This window comes from Amblyomma americanum, chromosome 1, assembly GCF_052857255.1.
Source record: "Amblyomma americanum isolate KBUSLIRL-KWMA chromosome 1, ASM5285725v1, whole genome shotgun sequence".
Classification (NCBI taxonomy): domain Eukaryota; kingdom Metazoa; phylum Arthropoda; class Arachnida; order Ixodida; family Ixodidae; genus Amblyomma; species Amblyomma americanum.
This window is the reverse complement of record NC_135497.1, coordinates 219152219-219169463: the sequence shown is the minus strand read 5'-3', so window position 1 is coordinate 219169463 and position 17245 is coordinate 219152219. Positions and strand designations below refer to the sequence as shown.

Here is a 17245-nt window from a genome sequence, read left to right as displayed (position 1 = left end):
CTTGCTTCATACTCCGAGATCGCAACTCGGCACGCGTGTAACCAAAGCCCCGACTCCGCGTCGTGTTCCTGCCCTCCTGCGCGGATGCCGGAACCGTTCTCCACGTGCTCGCAACAACAGACGCGAGCAGGTGTAAGCGTGGAGCCCAGATCTGTAGTTGCCAGGTGTCCGCGGCCCTGCTACCCGCGGTGTGCACGCGCCGTAGCCGCGCTCGGTGGCCGCGATCCGCTTCCGTGCGTCTCTAATGCACACGTGCTGATTGGACCCGACGGAGCAGGCGTGTAAACAGCTAGCCGGTGCCTGGTGCCTTGTGATGTCTTCAGGGTGATCTGCGCATGAGCAGTGGCTCACCGCAGAATCAGATCGCCATAGCGGCCGCGGATCGTGCTCTAACCGGAGGGCGCACGGTTCTCTTGACCTTGCGGAGCTGGTTAGACTGCAGGTGCCGCAGCTGCTCTTCTCCACGTGAAATTCATGAATCAAGCGCGAAGACGTGAGCACGAGAGGAAGCTAGCACAAGGCGCATTGTGACGGGTGCCCCATTCCAGCGCCTGACGTGGGGCAGTGCTGGGCGCGCAGTGCGTACTCTTAGCAGGCATAGGCATGCGCACAGGTTGGGGGGTGGGGGTGATTCCTTCCCCCCAGTCATTTATTTAGGTGCCAAGTTTCCCCTATCCAGTTACTCTTTTTGGTTTGTCCCATCGTTTAAAGTGCAGGTTTATGGCCATGCAGATTTCCTGACGATACTACTGAAAGCTACTGCTCAATAATATTTTGAACATGTTGCAATAGCATCACATTGAAATAAATGTTTTAAAACCATATGCCATCTTTGCGCTGCATTTTGACCGGAAGAGCCTCAGCCCTCAGGGGTCTCATAATAGGTCTCACGCCCCCCAAATGTCTCTGCTGCGCATGTAGGCCAGCTCCCCAATTTTCGATGGCCCCTTTTGCAGGACGTCGACACGCTTCAATGAGTGCAATGAAGTTCAGTGCATTTTATGTTTTTTTTTTTTTCAGGTAATGGCCTTGCGTGTTAGAAAAATACATGATTTTTAAAATGCCTATTATGCCAATCAACTTATTTTACATGCTAGAAGTACTCGAAATATTCGCTTCAAAATTATTTGAAGAAAGTTACTATTTGATTCAAATTCGCTTTGAACCAAAAAAACCACTGTTTGCACGTGCCTACAAATTTGTAATAAAGGTGTTACGTTTCTTCTTTTTAAACTGTGCTGTATTAATGTGTGGGCTGTGCAGATGAGGAATGTGCACGTAAGAAAAACAATGATCTTGATTATAGCCGATTTCAGCTTCAGGCACTCATTTCTGCACATATAAAAGCTCTTACTGACCTCTTTGAAGGGACCAACTTTACCTGCTGGGTATTGCATTCAAAATGACATCAGCTGTTATTGAACAGAGGAGGAGGGATGGCACTGCATGTAGGTGGCAGTTATGCCAGCGGTGACTGCACAGAGTGTATGTAACCATTCTTAGCGACTTTGTCTTGTCACAAAGATGCTCTGCATTAAGTCAACTCCCTGTTTTGTGTGTGCAGCTTGCATCTGTCTCTTCCATCTGCTATTGTGATGGCTGTTTCGTAGCTTGTGCTATATGCCAGTGTGTGAAGTAAGGTTAGTAAATCAGTGAAATGTGGAGGGGCCCTGCGCCACATTTTATAGCTAATTATCATATTCCAAGGGATTCTCACACATTAACAAAACCGATGTAAAAAGAGTGACAGAGATCAGTACGTGCAAACTGAATTCCACTTATACCCGTGTAACGTAAGTAGTGTCCAACTATCTTTCTAAGGCTGAATATATACGCAGTCGAACTCATCATTCGCTGCAAAAGGGAGGAATGCAGTGGCTGCATGAGCATTTCTGTTGCATCTTGCTGCAACAGCACAGTGTTGCCTGTGTGTGCTTTACTGGTTGTACTACTTTCTCTGTTCTGATGACTTTAATTATGTGGTTTGTACAAATCTGTAGGGTTCTTATGCTATGGAGCTGCCTGGCATGCCACCCTTTCGGAGTAATATTGAAGATAGGCGCTACAATGATGGACCTGTCCACTTTCCCCTCCACACTGCATATGTTGAGGTAGGTTGCAAATTCTAGTCCCACCTTCCTGATTAGACTCTCTTGCTTAAAGTGTGCTTGGCTTACTCGAGCATGCTTTATTGTAAGCAAAATGCACATGCAATATTTAACATAGCTTCTCAGGCTGACCTTTCTGCCTTTGTAAACTAGAACCTCTCTTAATAATAGTAATATCAAAGTAGAACCTCATTGGTTTGTTTTTGAAAAATTGCAGTGATAAAACTGTATTATCCTGAAAAGCACATTAACGATGGGACCTAAAAGATGGGACCCAAAAGATGGGGCCCAAAAGATGAGACCCAAAAGATGAGACCCAAAAGATGGGACCCAAAAGATGGGACCCAAAAGATGGGGCCCAAAAGATGGGACCCAAAAGATGGGGCCCAAAAGATGGGGCCCAAAAGATGGGGCCCAAAAGATGGGACCCAAAAAATGGGACCCAAAAATGAGAAATATTATCTGATTCAAATTAATATCTGATTATCTTCAGACTCATTGCTGCATTACTACTAGCATACAAAAGACAGCTCAAGGTACAGAAAAAAAGTATTGTGAAACCCGCCCATTTTACGGAAGGACTTGGCAGAATAATTTGTCTTGGAAGGAGTCTCCTGTGCTAAGAAAAGTTGCGCACCATGCCATTTGGACTTGCCACAGTATTCACTGTCTTGTGGCAAATAAACTGGATAGTTCAGAACTGAAAGTTGACTACTTAGACTGTGTATCTGATGGCATAAGAAGTCCAAAAGTGCACTGGGAGCCTTTAAATAGCATGCAACATCTGTGGGTCACTCTTCTCCCATGCTGAATGGACATTATAGTGGAATAGTTGACATAATAATGGTCCAGTGGCCAATTTAGGAGTGCAGCAGAAAAAAAGCCTGGGTCCACTATTTGCACTAATGACAATGATGCAGAAGTATTCTTCAGTGTTCTGCAGTACTGAAAAGTTTCACCCAATGTGTGATGATGATGAGAATTTGTACATCTATATATGTATATTTAGAACTTTCCACCTGCTTTGCAGGGCGCCCGGTTCCGTAAGTATTTTGCATTTCCATGGCATAATCAATTTTGGGCATGCGCACTTACTGCAGTGCTTAAAGTGTCACGTGAGCTGTTACTTTTTTTATGCTTCAGTGAGCATTCATTTCACTGGCCTTCGCTCCTGGAGCAATGGGTCGCAGCCAATTTTCAGTGGACTCGCTAGAAGGCACTGGAGTTGTTGGCATACAAACTGAATTGCAGAGCACTTAGAGCATGAAGTAGCTCAACATTTACATCAGTCACTTACAGTTTGGTTGGTTGCAACCATGGAAAGTTTTCACAAAAGGCCTTCCAAATTACTATTGAAAGAATTTTTATTCTGTGGCTGCACTGCCACTTGCCATTGTTTTGCAAACTTGCCTCAACAAGGACACTTCCGATGATTATCAGCACTGCTCACTGGAAAGTGGCATTGCTCATCTAGCTAAAATGTGGCATCTCATACTTTGGCATAACTGCAAGCAGGCTTCCCAAGAAACATTATACGTTTAAAATATAGTGGACAAAAGTCTTTGCTGTTGCACTGTTGCACGCCAGAATCTAAGCCAATTCAAAGCCTGCTGTTGTACTGTCAGCAATATCTAATGAAGAGCCACCTGTGAGGTTGTGGAAGCTGGTCAGTTGTCTTCACAGAGAGCATATACATAAGTGTAAAAAGTTCATAGCTACTAAAATGTTTTGCCAGTATTCAAGAGTTGGCTTGCTAGATCCATTGTTTGTCATGTGCATTGCAATTACACCTCAATGGTTGTTAACGGTCTCGAGCAGTGGCCGCATTTCTCCTAGCTATTGGTTGTGCTGCTCCTAGCCTGCTTTAAGATAATGTTTTACCTGCTCTTGGGGTTGATCCAAGGCAGGCATTTGGTTCACCCCTGATCTCTGGAACCATAAATGTTATTGGGTCATATTTACTGAGAAGAACGGCTGAAGAGGCTTGCTTCAGAGCACATTTTTACTGTTGTATGTGCTGCTACATAAAAAATTTACGTTCTTGTCTACCACTGCTTGTACTCATTTGTCTCAATTTAGTTAAATGGTCTAAGTTATTTGACTGAATAACTACAAGTAAATAGTTCCTTCACTTACCAAAGCACTGCCTTGAATAGCACTACTACATTAAGGCCATTCTGTTTGAAAATTTGGTTCCAACTATGCATTCTACCTTTTTATATCTAGAATTTCTTTCAGTTTGAAGAATAAAAAATTGTGGCTTGCAGGGCTGGGGCCTTTACAGTGAATACCTTGGCTATGAGCTAGGTGTCTACAAGACTCTCCATGAAAAGTGAGTAGTATTATACCTTTAGATCTCATGACCTGCGCTCTCACTATTACAGTGTGTCGCTAATGGCCGATTCTTTGCTTACTTTCTCAAAGGTTTGGACATCTGACCCAGGAAATGCTTCGTGCATGTCGTCTTGTGGTTGACACAGGAATGCATGCACTTGGGTGAGTACTTCCAGACTTTGGGGTCATTCCATGCCAAACGTCCCAGACGTTGCACTCGACCATCTCCAATTTGTTCAAAAAAATTCATGGTAACTTATCCTAATCTGCGTAATGTAAGCCTGAAATATATTTTCCGAAAAAAATTTTTTCCTGAGGTGAGGGCAGTTTGGACATTTAGAAAAGGTGAGAAACCAGGCACTGCTCAATAATTAATAAAAAATTCAAGTTTTTAGAAAACACTTCACCAGTTTTTTTCAGTGACATTTGCACAGATAATGCCTTTCTATATAATTCGGAGCATGCCGCTTTATAGGGCATAAATATTTTTTTAAAAAACCATGGAAAAGCTTGGTAATTCATCACATTCATGGTGTTAATGCAGGTATACATTGTACACCTCTATCCCAACTTTTCACATCAGTGTATGCATGTTCATGTCTGCAAAGAAAAGTCGTGTGATTGCTCAATAAGCGGGTACAAAGCCTTTGAGCTAGTGTTGAATCCATCCTTACTTTTCATGTCCATGTGTCCATGCCTAAGACAAGAAGTTATGTGATCACTCAATAAGCAAGGGTACAGTGACCTTTAAAAATGGGTGTTGGCTGCATCCTGACTTTTCACATCCTGGTGTGCATGTGGCAATATTCAAGAAAAGAGGTCACACATTTATTTGTTAAGCATGTGCAAGGTGACCTTTGAGTAGGTGTCGACTCTAGCCTGACTTTGTGCATCCATGTGTGCATGTTGCATCCATAATATAAGTTCGCGCATGTATACCTGCAGAAGTTTTGCCCAGGCAAAGCATGAGCTATGCTGCATTTTTTAAAAGAAAAGTGCAATATTGATGTGGTTCTGAATTCTTTGTCAGATTTTATTGTTAGCGCCACTGCTGGCTTAGTTCAGAAGATAAAATATGCATACATGAAAGTTCGGAACACCCCATGTCTGCACCTGAAAAGTGCATAAAAGTTGTCATCATTCTATACTTGCACTTAGTATCACATCATCTCAAGAAGGTTGACTGGTCAACATTGTCTTTCTCAAAATGCTAGTCTGTGCTTGCTGTTGGTTGTTACAATTTATTCCTGCTTGCTTGGTGTTTCTGTGTTGTTTTCTAGGCAGAATTGTCCTGTTTTTTCAGTATGCTTTCAGTTGAAAGACAGCACCTGTTTTGTCCCCACCTTTTCTTGTCCTTGTGCTTTTGCTGTAGAAAACAATGAATGAAAAATATATTTTATTCTTGATTAACAACATTGGGGCATATGTGTCAATTATTGAGTTGTAAACAGTAATTTTTCATGACTAGCCAGCTTATGAATTTCTAATGGCCACTTGCTATGTAATGTTTATTAGATGTGGCCTCAGTACACCCAGTCACATATGCAGGCTAGCTACACATGGCATAGAGTCCAGAGTGCTAACATTGACGCCCACTGTCCCATAGGAGGATGGTGGAGCTGGTAGTATTTATCTGCTGGTCCGATTAAGGAAACCACAGGGAAAATGCTTGCAGCTGTCAAATCTAGGAGGGGCTTTGGATTAGGCTTTATCCTTTTGATTGCATAGTCAATCAGGTGAATTGGGGGCCAACATTTATGTGCACCTTAAGACATATGCCATATAAATGCATGTAAGCGCTGCACCCTGTTTTTCCATAAAAATATCTAAAAAAGAAAAAAGTATCCTTGTAAGGGCCGCATCTAACTGTTCCACGATCCACGTGGAAATAGCCTTCGGAATGCGTGTGCACGAGCTTCCAAGTGCCACTCATGGATGGCGCACGAGGCTGCGGTCATCATCATCATTATCATCAATAGAGAACTCCTGCTATCCACATCGGCATCAGTACCACTAGCCCCAGCTTTTTGTGGCTGTCAACCGCACGTGCGTTGGGGCTTTCATGTGCTGTTTGCTTTTTAAGACGAAAGCCTTTTTAGCCTCATTACGAGAGATGGTGGCAGCATGTGTATGTTAGTGTGTTAGTGTGTGTGTATGTGTACTCGCAGATGGTACAGAAAATCCGAGTGCTGGCAAGTAAAATAGGGTGACATCATCAAGCGGCCGTAGGATGCACATAGCAAGCCAAGCGCCGCAATTTCAGAGAGTCATATACTTGATTCGTCTTATATAACCCCCACTGGCTGACCTCAATGTGGCGCCAGTTTTCCCGACTACATTCGTACCAAAATTGTGAGCAGCCGTTTTGTTGTACAGCATTCTGTGTGGTGTCGTACAATTTCTCTTTGCATATGGCTTACATTAGTCAAGTTGGAGGCTAGCTTGCGACAGGGATTCTAACCAACGACATCTGCACCTCCAATTGTAAGCCTTCTCAGACTTTACCTCTTCTGTTCAGGCATGGTTGAGGTGTCCATCGAGATGTGAGAAAGTTACTGTGCCATTTCCTTTCCTCAAAAACTATTTTTCATATTAAAATTGTGAAGCAACCATTCGTCCTACACTGTAGTGGGTGGTGTCATATGGTTTATTGTCCCGTATAGCATGCATTTCTTAGTCAGGTTGGAGGCTAGCTCATGACAGGTATTTGAACTGATTGCACGAGTGTTTCACTCGGACCTTTGTGGATTCAGCATTTGTGGAATCAGCGTTCGGAGGCACGTCTTTGTTTCGTTGCTCGGTATGCAATGCAACGTGCATCGAGGTCGAAGGCTCATGATGACACACTGATGCTCTCGCTTTCACAGCACGTAAGGATTCTTAAGTGCTCTCTGAATTTCTTTTTTTTTATGAACTGCCGTCGAGCATTTTGATTTTAGCATAATGGGCAAGTACCTTAATAGCTGCATAGCTGGCTTTAAATTGAAAGTTATTGAGTTTGCGCTCGAGCATGGTAAGTGTGCTGTGGGCAGGACATTCAGCATGAACGAGAGGTGCTTTTGACGATGGTACAACCAAAAGCAGCATGGATCAGAGCACAGCACCAGCTCGAGTGATGACGGTTGAGCGTAGAATAAATGCCACTCATTTCCTGATTGGTGTGTTGTTTTTACTTGAAAAAAAAAAATCTCTTTGCACCTTGCGTACATGGGCCGCATCCAAAAAATTGGCTCTGAAATCTGGAAACGTGTACAGCCCTTATATGCGTTTATATCGGGTGTTAGATGAAAGGCTAAGTTCTTTTCAAAAATATGATTTTTGAGGCAAAAATTTGGCTTTTGCAGCGTGGTATTGCCAGGGTTGAAGGACGCCTGAAAACCGGTGAATCTTAACTAGTAAGATGGTTAACTAGTTTTAGATAATTAACTTTTTAACTATTAGAGTTAGGCATATAGTTTCAATTAGAGATTTATAGCCAGCTGTTAGTAACCACCATATCTGTTTTTGGAATTTCGAAAACGCAATTACCCTCGCTGTTGTGGCTCGACAAAATTTAGCTTTTTCGGCTAGTTTCGTGCACTAAAGGGTCTATGTGCACTGGGGGGGTTGAAAGCGCATGTATTCAAGCACGATGCAGCCAAATTTTATCGAGCCACAGCGGCAAGGGTAATCGCGTTTTCGGAATTCCAAAAACTGATATGGCGGTCACTAATGGCCGGCTACAAATCTCTAATTTCAACTTTACCCTCTGCGGTGGCTCGGTGGTTAGGGCGCTCGGCTACTGAGCCGGAGTACCTGGGTTCGAACCTGACCGCAGCGGCTGCGTCAGCGTTCCAGTTTCGATGGAGGCGAAACGCAAAGGCGCCATGTGCTGTGTGATGTCAGTGCACGTTAAAGGGCCTCAGGGGGTCGAAATTATTCTGGAGCCCTCCACCGTGGCACCTCTTTCTTCCTTTCTTCTCTCAGACCCTCCTTTATCCCTTCCCTTATGGTGGGGTTCAGGTGTCCTCTGAGGTGTGAGACAGATACTGCGCCATTTCCTTTCCCCAAAAACCAATTTTCATTTTCAACTAGATGCCTAACTTTAATAGTTACAAAAGGTAATTATTGGCAGTTAACTATCTTATTAGTTAAGATGATTCACCGGTTTTCTGGCATCCTCCAACCCTGGCAATACCATGCTGCTAAAGCCATATTTTTGAAAATTACTTCTTTCTTGTAACACTGGGTATATGCTACACGAACGTATTCCCTATTGTCTGTGGTTAAAAGTTAACGCTTCAAGGTGTATTGTTTGGCAAGTTGGTGAGACATTCTGTAGGAAAAACAGCGCAAAAAACACAGGACTAAGAAAGACAGACAGACTCGAGCGCTGACTAACAGATTTCCTAAACTGTACAGTTTTGCTGAAGGGTTATTGAAAGGCTGCCGAAATCCTACGAACCACAAAAAATTTGAGCAAAGCAATAGACAGAAAGTCGCAGTCATCCCGTACGTTCACCAGTTCTCACACAAACTTAAACACGTTGCATGCAGAGTGGGAGTACATGTGATGTTTAGTGACCCACGCAATCTGCAGCATCTATGCAAAAAGGTAAACTCTTCTGGACCCGGAAGGGTATGCGGCAAAAGGCATGAGAAGAATTTTGTTGATTGCTGTACCCAGGTAGTTTATGAGGTGCCCTTTTCTTGCAGAGCCTCGTATGTTGGTCAGATGGGGCGCTGTATAAATGATCGCCTCAGGGAGCACGCCTCATCCTTAGAGGACATTGTTCCCAAAAGCAACCTGGTCGTACACTTTAAATCCTGTGAGAACTGTGTCCCCCCTTTTGAACAGTGCAAAATTCTCGGGCGCTACTCCGAGCAACGCGCGGGGGAAATCTATGAAGCCCTTGTCATCGCGCGCAAGAGATCTTCATGTGGCAGCAAACCTTCTTTTTCATTATCACGCCACGAGCTGAACTATCTTAACTCAAACTGACGAGCTTGGTGCCCTTGCCTTGACGTTGTTGTTTTTTTCCTTTTCTGTGCCTGCACATCAGTCATTTTTTTCGTGTATTTATTTCGCTCTCACACTAAATACAATCTGTTGTTAGTCAGCGCTCGAGTCTGTATGTCTTTCTTTCTTAGTCCTGTGTTTTTTTGCGCTGTTTTTCGTACAGAGGTTAGTGCTCTTTACTTCACCTAATGTTTACCTGGCTCTAAAATATTGCTTGCTTAAAAAAAAAGAGAGAAATGAGCCCTTGAACTTAAAATTCCTGTTCATGGGGGCCTACTTTCTATTTTTACTTTTATTTATACAATACTGCAGACCTTACAACTTCGGTCCAAGCAGAGGGGAAAAAAAAAGAACAGTTGTAGGAGAAATAGTTAGAAGCAGTGCTGCAGTGCATCATCTTCTGCACTACCAGAGCACACTTGCGTCATGGTAATGTGGACTTCACTCCTGCGTACACCAAGTAAAGTGTACGCAGTCTGGTTTATTATTCCAAAGTAGCTTCTTTCAGAAGAAATTTTGAGTGGTCTGTACAGTTAGTTCTGAAGATAATGAACCTACTGATGCTTGACTTGCGGCTGATGAAGCTAATTTTGTGTTGCTTTGAGACCAGCGTGCTGCTATGGGGTAGCAGATGATGGGCTAGTGCACCACCTCTCACTATTAAGTGCTCTAGTTTCCCATTTTGCTTTTTTTTTCTTGTTTAATTTTCAGTTGGTCCAGGGAAAAGGCAGTGCAGTATTTACTTGAGCACACTTCATCTAGTCTAGGTGAAGTGGAAAGTGAGATTGACCGCTACATAACCTGGCCTGGACAGGCAAGTACAGATAGTTCTAGAATCTTTCATGCCTAAGTTAATTCCTTGCCACAGTACCTTGGGTGTAAAGGGAGGCTAACAGCACGTTAGCAGATTTTGCATGCCGCCTTTTCATGTCTTTGCTAAATTTGGGTTATTAGTAACAGTGGGCATACATGAAAGCTGCTTACTTATCTGGGTTTTTATATACTGCTGCTAATCTATTGTCATGATTGTGCTTACTTCTAGCCACCTGGTTTGGGAAGTATTAAAAGCCTTCTCAGTGGTTATGCACTTTCTGTTTGACTGTGCAGAGCACTTAGTAAGCCTTAGTGCTGCAAAGAGGAAAAGCGGCAGAAGTTTTATTTTAGTGTTTATGTTTTTTCACACTTTCTTGGTAACTTACTAACAAAATTGTGAGTTAATGGCATCCAGAAACTGATATTTCTGCTCTTAATAGCATTCGCATGTCTTATGTCTAAACTGTTTCTTCCTACAGGCATGTGCTTACAAGGTTGGTGAACTGAAAATAAAACAGTTGCGCAAGAAAGCTGAGGACATTCTAGGTGAGCAAGTTTTCATAGCTTTCCTATGGGTGGTTCTTCAGTTGATAGTGGAAGAGCTTTAGATACAGTAATAAATGGCTGTCATATTTGGTGCCGTTGGCACTGCCAGGAGCACTGTGCCACCTGTGTTGCACTAGGACTCTCAGGAGCCAAGGTTTTTGTCTTTGCCCAGTAAAGTTCTGCATGGCAGTTACACTAGTTCATCATGATCTGAGCTGATATTCTAAGTTCAATTCCTCCAAGTGCTATTTGATTGGCTGAAGCAGCACAGAAGCGGTTGTAGTACACACTCGGAATGCAAAGTGTTGTTGGGCTAGGTGTCAAGGTAGCGACATGTGACTTTCTGCGAAAATGCACTTGATTCAGCGACTCTATTTCTTGGTGTGTGACTTCCAACACTGTAGATGGGACTGCAGTAATCGACAATCTGTGATGTGTGCCAGTTCAGAAACAATCCCTTGCGACGTCAAGCCAGCTTTTGACATTGCAGCAATTGCCTAGCAGCTATGCTGAAAAGCAGCTGCCACAAAATTCATACTTTTTTGGTGATGAATAGAAATATGTCTCCAGGCATATTTTACTGTGGAAGTGATGTTATGAGGACATGTCTTTAGTTGTTGTGTGTTGTGCTTTTAGTTTGAAAAAGCAGTTTACACAACTGCAGTGATGTTCAGGCTTTCCATACACTCGGGCCAGACTATGTGACTGCACCCCTGCAATTTTCATTGCAACTGAGTACCATAACCGCTTCAACTGGTTCAGCTAATTGGGGAGCTTTTCTCAAGTCTCTTGAGGGAACGAAGTTGGAGCATGGACCTTGCTGCAGTGCTTAAAGCCTGGCTTCATCGAAGGGGGGTCTCTAGTAATTCGAGAACCGAGGGAGAGGGACATAAAGAGGGAGAGCGAGAAAGCAGCTGGCAATATTTATTGCAACTGAGTACCACAACCGCTTCACCTGGTTCAGCTAATTGAGGAGCTTTTCTCAAGTCTCTTGAGGGAACGAAGTTGGAACATGGACCTTGCTGCAGTGCTTAAAGCCTGGCTTCATCGAAGGGGGGTCTCTAGTAATTCGAGAACCGAGGGAGAGGGACCTTCTAGAGGGACCTCTACCTTCTAGTTAGGGGGTCTAGACCCCTTGTCAGTACTGATCCCCCCCCCCCTTTCCTTATTTTAAGCACTGCCCTGCTGTGAAAACTGGAGACTGAAATGAAGTGCTTAAATCTAAAGTTTGACGAAATCTCATCTTGTCGGATGAATACATGTAAAAAATAAATAAAGAAGTGCCGGCCAAAAAGGGTGTAGTCAAGATGACAGAGATGTTTCGACTTCCACACGGAAGCCTTGTTCAATGAAGAAAAAAATTTGAGGCACAAAGCTTAATTGCGCTGTACTAATTGCCACAGGTATCTAGCATGCGTGGGCAGTAGATGCCGATGTTATGGTTTAGCATGTGATCTGTTGTCTGGATAATTAAGGACTGGATTATCAAGGACTGGATACTCAAGGAAGAGTCTTAATTATCCAGACAACAGATCACACGCTAAACAGTAACATTGGCAATCTACCGCCCACATACGCTAGATGCCTGCAGCGATTAGTACAACCAGTGTTGTACCGAAAAAAAGTAACTAAATATGTTACTCGCTACGCTAAATAAAAAGGAACGCGTTACCGCCCTACGTTATCTACAAAAAAAAGGTAACGTGTTACCAGTTACCGAAAAAAAGTACCGCACATTACTTTGCCGTTACTTCATGGCCATAAATTTTAATTAGTGCGTCTTCGCCTTAAGAACTCACGATAACAATTTCATAAAGCTCATATTTCACATAAAACTTCTAGCCCAAACTACGATTTTATGTGAAATCTTGATTTAATGAGAATACTTTGCACAAATGTGCAGGAGCTTAGCAATGTTGTAGTGGCCTAAAGTTGCCTTTAGAGTTACATGTGATGGATTCTAAATCTGGCACATGGTGAAGCCATTTTCTGAATGTGACATTAAACACAAAATGACACTTCATCATCAATTCTAACTTCACAAATAAAACATCGCTGAACTCTCAACAAATTTACAGTAATTCTGAAAAATGTCAAGTTCAAAAATGCTCACATGCTTCCATTCTGTAGAGAGTTGTGTGTGTGAGTGGTTCGGGAAGGGGAGGTAGGTGAAAGCAAGTGTGTGAATGCGTGTTCATGCGCGTGTTTCGGGCTTTATGGCTATTCTGTCTTTTTTTAGTTGGGTGCATTGTCAAGAGCAGGTGTTTTCTGGCATGCATGCGAGCTGAACAGAGGTCGTCGAGAGCACCTGTTTGTTTATTTGCAACATCAATTTGGGTGCTCTGCACTTTTTTTTTTCTAAATAAAGGGGGCGGAGTGGGGGACAACTGGAACAAAAAGTTACTAGTAACGTGACACCTCATGTTATCGAAAAATGTTAACGTAAGTATGTTACCCGTTACACTTCCCAAATGGTAACGAGTCCATTACTAAGTTACCGGAAAAAAGAATGCGTCACGGGTAACGCCATTACTTGTAATGCATGTTACTGCCAACACTGAGTACAACATACCTACTTAAGCTTTGTGTTTGAAATTTTTTCCTTCAGTGAACAAGGCTTCCGTGTGGAAGTCGAAACGGCTTTGTCATCTTGACTACACCTTTTTTGGTCGGTTTTTATTTATTTTTCACATGAAATGAAATGCCTGACATTCTGGCATGTAGTGTGCAAGAAAGAATAACAAATATAATAGCTAATTGTTAACAGCTATGAGGCTTTGTTATGTCATGGCTAGTGTGTTTTGATTTCTTGTCATAATCAGAATACTGTATAAGACAGGGTTATTTTCCTTGCTGTTTCTCACATTTTTACAAGGCAGAGTGGCACCTATGAATACCTGCTATGGTGGTTCAGTGTCTGACTGCATTTGTGCATCTAAGCACATTTAAGTTCACAGATTTGTTATGTGGCTTTAGGGGCCACATTTCAGTGGAAGCATATTGCAAAAATTTTCATCTACTGAGGTGGTCATAATCCAGAGCTTTCCTATACAAGACCTATGAAAGCCTGGGTGTAGCTTATAACTTTCATGAATAAGCCAATGTGGAAGACTGGGCGAGTTGGTAGGTAGTCATTCTAGAAAAAACAGCGCACACAGGACAGGGACCAAGAAAAGAACCGACGACACGAGCAGCTCGTCGGTTCTTTTCTTGGTCCCTGTCCTGTGTGCGCTGTTTTTTCTAGAATGTCTTCATGAATAAGTATTTTTCAAGAGCTCTAGCTTCTTCACAGCTTTGGAGATTTTAAGGTTAGAGGTTGTTCGTAAGTTCCACATATCTTCATCATTATGTACGGCCAAGCAGCAAAGCTAGCCTTTGCCAGATAATGCGACACTGTCATGAACTCACCTGTGTAACAAGTGTATACTGTACCTTACTAAAGCTTTCAGGGAACCGTTACCAGGGGTACACTTGGATTCATGGAAGCAGCTTGCACCTTTCATACATTTTCACACAGCTAAGTTTAGAACACCATCTGAGCTGGTGGCCTTTTTCCATCCTATTCAAACTCTATGCAGTACAGTACCTATGCTAATCCACTGCTTCAGGCAACAGAGTAAACAACTCGGGACACACATTTCACCCTAGGTCACAGGCTGTTGGCATGCTTTACTACTTGCTTAGCATTTATGTTAATTGAAAAGTGTCATTTAATACTGTACATTGCCACTTATTAGGCAACCTTTAAAAAAAAAAATATGCATGCAGAATCGAAGCTGATCCATTCTCGACAGTTTCAACCAAGTGACAGGTGCTGCCATGTCTTGTACAGCCATGATTCGGTATAGCGAAGTCTCATAAACTCAAGTGTCATTAATTCGAACTAAGGGCCATAGTTTCACCAGAAAGCACAGATCTCCATGTGTAGAAAAAACTTATTAATTTGCATGCATATCGCCTACGATATTTTGTGCTGCACATTATCATAGCCACTTACCCAGCTCGCACTGGTGTTCACTTTGGTGTTTGCTTGAGAGCAAACTTCTGGATACTAACTTCCAGAACATGCATCACACTGGAATCTGAAACCACCGGACCATTGGCATTTCAGTTTGCCACTTGTCAAGCTAATGAATGGGGATGGCAGAAGAGATAAGTTTGGAAGATGCGCTGTTTTATCATCTTATATCTTCATTAGCTTCAAACTGTTGGTCTTGCAATTGCATTGTTACACCTCCATTGCTTTTGAGCTGTCCTAACCTGTGCAAATGTTGCAATGTGAGCATCCCGCAGTAAGCAAGTTGCCAAAGCACTGCGGGGATGTTAGTGAAGGGAAGGAGAGCAGGCAAGACATAGTGAAGACCTCCATACTGGAGGTCATGCTGAAGTCGTGCATCCTTTCTTGGCCAGCTGGGGCTGTAGTGAAATGGGGGTTGACTTATTTGGTGTTGTCTGTTTTTTTTTTTTGGCTAGCAAGGGCAGCAAGTTGTGGGATCGACTTTTATGTGGCTGTATATGGTAATAATATCAACATAGACTTTACTGATTCTCTGAAGGTTTAGATATTTGTGCAGGTGGTCATTTTACACTGTAAAACCCACTCCTACATGTGCCAAGTTTCTCTGGGCCCCAAGTTGCTAACCTGCTTTCCACATTACAACTTGCCATTTTTAGTGGTTTGTGAACATTTGCTGCACTGCGTTTTCACAAGCTGGTATTATTCTCCTGGTATGTTGATATTAAAAAATAATTCAGTATCTTACGTGCTTGTAACTTTATGTAGGCAAACTGTGAATTTATAATTTTACACCTTGACTGCTCGTGTACAATTTTTCTATTTGTTTCAGGTGTAAAATTTGATGTTCGAGCATTTCACAAGGTTGTACTCGACAATCCTGGTGCACTGACACACCTGGAAAAGCAAGTTGACAAGTACATAGAAGAAACAAGAAAGAATCAAGGCAGGGAGCTGTAATGGGCTGGCTTGCAGTAGCTAACGTAACTGTTTTATTTTCTGTGTAATTGGAACGTTTCAGGCAACATACCATGCATGTGTCTTGCCTTTCGAAGAAACAAGATGAATAGTTGCATCTGAATTTGATGAGCAGCTCACATATTATTATTATTGTATTATTATTACCCTAGGCATATCGCTCTGAATACAGTGGAAAATGCTCTCCAGCTGCACGAAATTGTCAGAATTGATATGTGCTTTTGCATAGTGTGCTGGCTTCTTCTGTGTGCATTGCTGGGTGCTGTTGTCTAAACGAGTCTTTTTAATATGTCCGCAGCAAATGCAACCATATAATCATTGACAAGATGTCGGGTGGCAAATTTATAATTGCTCTGTCAATTCGACTTGATTCATCCACGCCTTGTACACAGTTTAGGTAGTAAAGCATTGTTGCACTGGAATTGATATGATGCAACAGCCAGTTATTTAGTTATTTCAGAGTTCTCAGCTCTCCTGCTCACCCTACGTTGGAAGTGCTAGCATTGGGAAAGCTTATAGTTGCAGATGGCAAACTGCTGTGCCTGTTAATGCATAGAAACAGCACTAGTAAAAAATTTTTCCAGGTTGGACATATTAGGAGACATCCATGAATGCTTGAGATTCCATACTGGATTTCTTCCGCTGAGATGACTTATGCATGTGTTGCATTTTCCTGACAGCATAGTAAATTGTGGTCGCCATATTGTTGCGGACACTGTGTGAACAGTTGACATTACAGTGACAAGAGAAAATGGCATTGCATGTTTACGTGCATATTCACAGTAAAGGCATAGCCATCCATAGTAGACGACTAGGCTCAGAATGTCTGACACTTGCCCACTCAAATTGGGCGCGCCATAGCGATTACAAGTGTCTTGCTGAACTTGCGGCTTGTGAAATCACTTGTATTACTTTCGGCTTGAAGATGAATAAGTCACTTGATTGTTCAATTTTTGTTGCTATTCATTGCCTGGGGCACTATATTTTAGCGCAGGCCTGTCTACTCTTGCAGCTACTGGCAGCAACTCCAGTGTCATTTTTAAGCTCATTCTTTTGTGACTTTCTTCGGTTTACTTCAACTTTTATCAAAGGCATGATGTAATTTTGTAATAAAGATGGGAGGTCAGTGTATAACCCTCTATGGTGTGGTTGAATCTCAATTTGTTTTTGGCACCTGGATAATCGGGAAACACATTGGAGTATTTTGAAATAGTACAAACCTTATGAACTGCTGCTGCGATCTACTAGGTACTAACAGGACTTTGTCAATTGCTGGGACCTCGCCTCCTGCCAGATCTTTCTGGGTTAGGAGGCAACTTTCCACGTAGCCTGCAACCTGGAAATGCACAGTGTAGATGTGAGAGAGCATTTTGTCATGGCTGAAGCATCAAACCAACGCCTCCTGTGTTATCAATCATATCAGCTAAAAGTGACGAATCAAGCCCTTTCCTT

At 42.6% G+C, this 17245-nt stretch overlaps 1 protein-coding gene across 6 annotated transcripts in view; it reads left to right on the top strand.

Annotated features, from left to right (window-relative positions):
• Positions 1–16934, top strand: part of LOC144114638 (uncharacterized) — a 57222-nt gene extending 40288 nt beyond the window's left edge. For all 6 annotated transcript variants that reach the window (XM_077648499.1, XM_077648500.1, XM_077648497.1 and 3 more), the window contains exons 13-18: positions 2001–2111; positions 4376–4440; positions 4533–4604; positions 10153–10255; positions 10734–10800; positions 15648–16934. In XM_077648499.1, coding sequence (XP_077504625.1) covers positions 2001–2111; positions 4376–4440; positions 4533–4604; positions 10153–10255; positions 10734–10800; positions 15648–15775 — 546 coding nt within the window. In that variant the 3' untranslated portion in view covers positions 15776–16934. The remainder of the gene's footprint in view (positions 1–2000; positions 2112–4375; positions 4441–4532; positions 4605–10152; positions 10256–10733; positions 10801–15647) is intronic.
• The last annotated feature ends 311 nt before the right edge of the window (positions 16935–17245 follow it).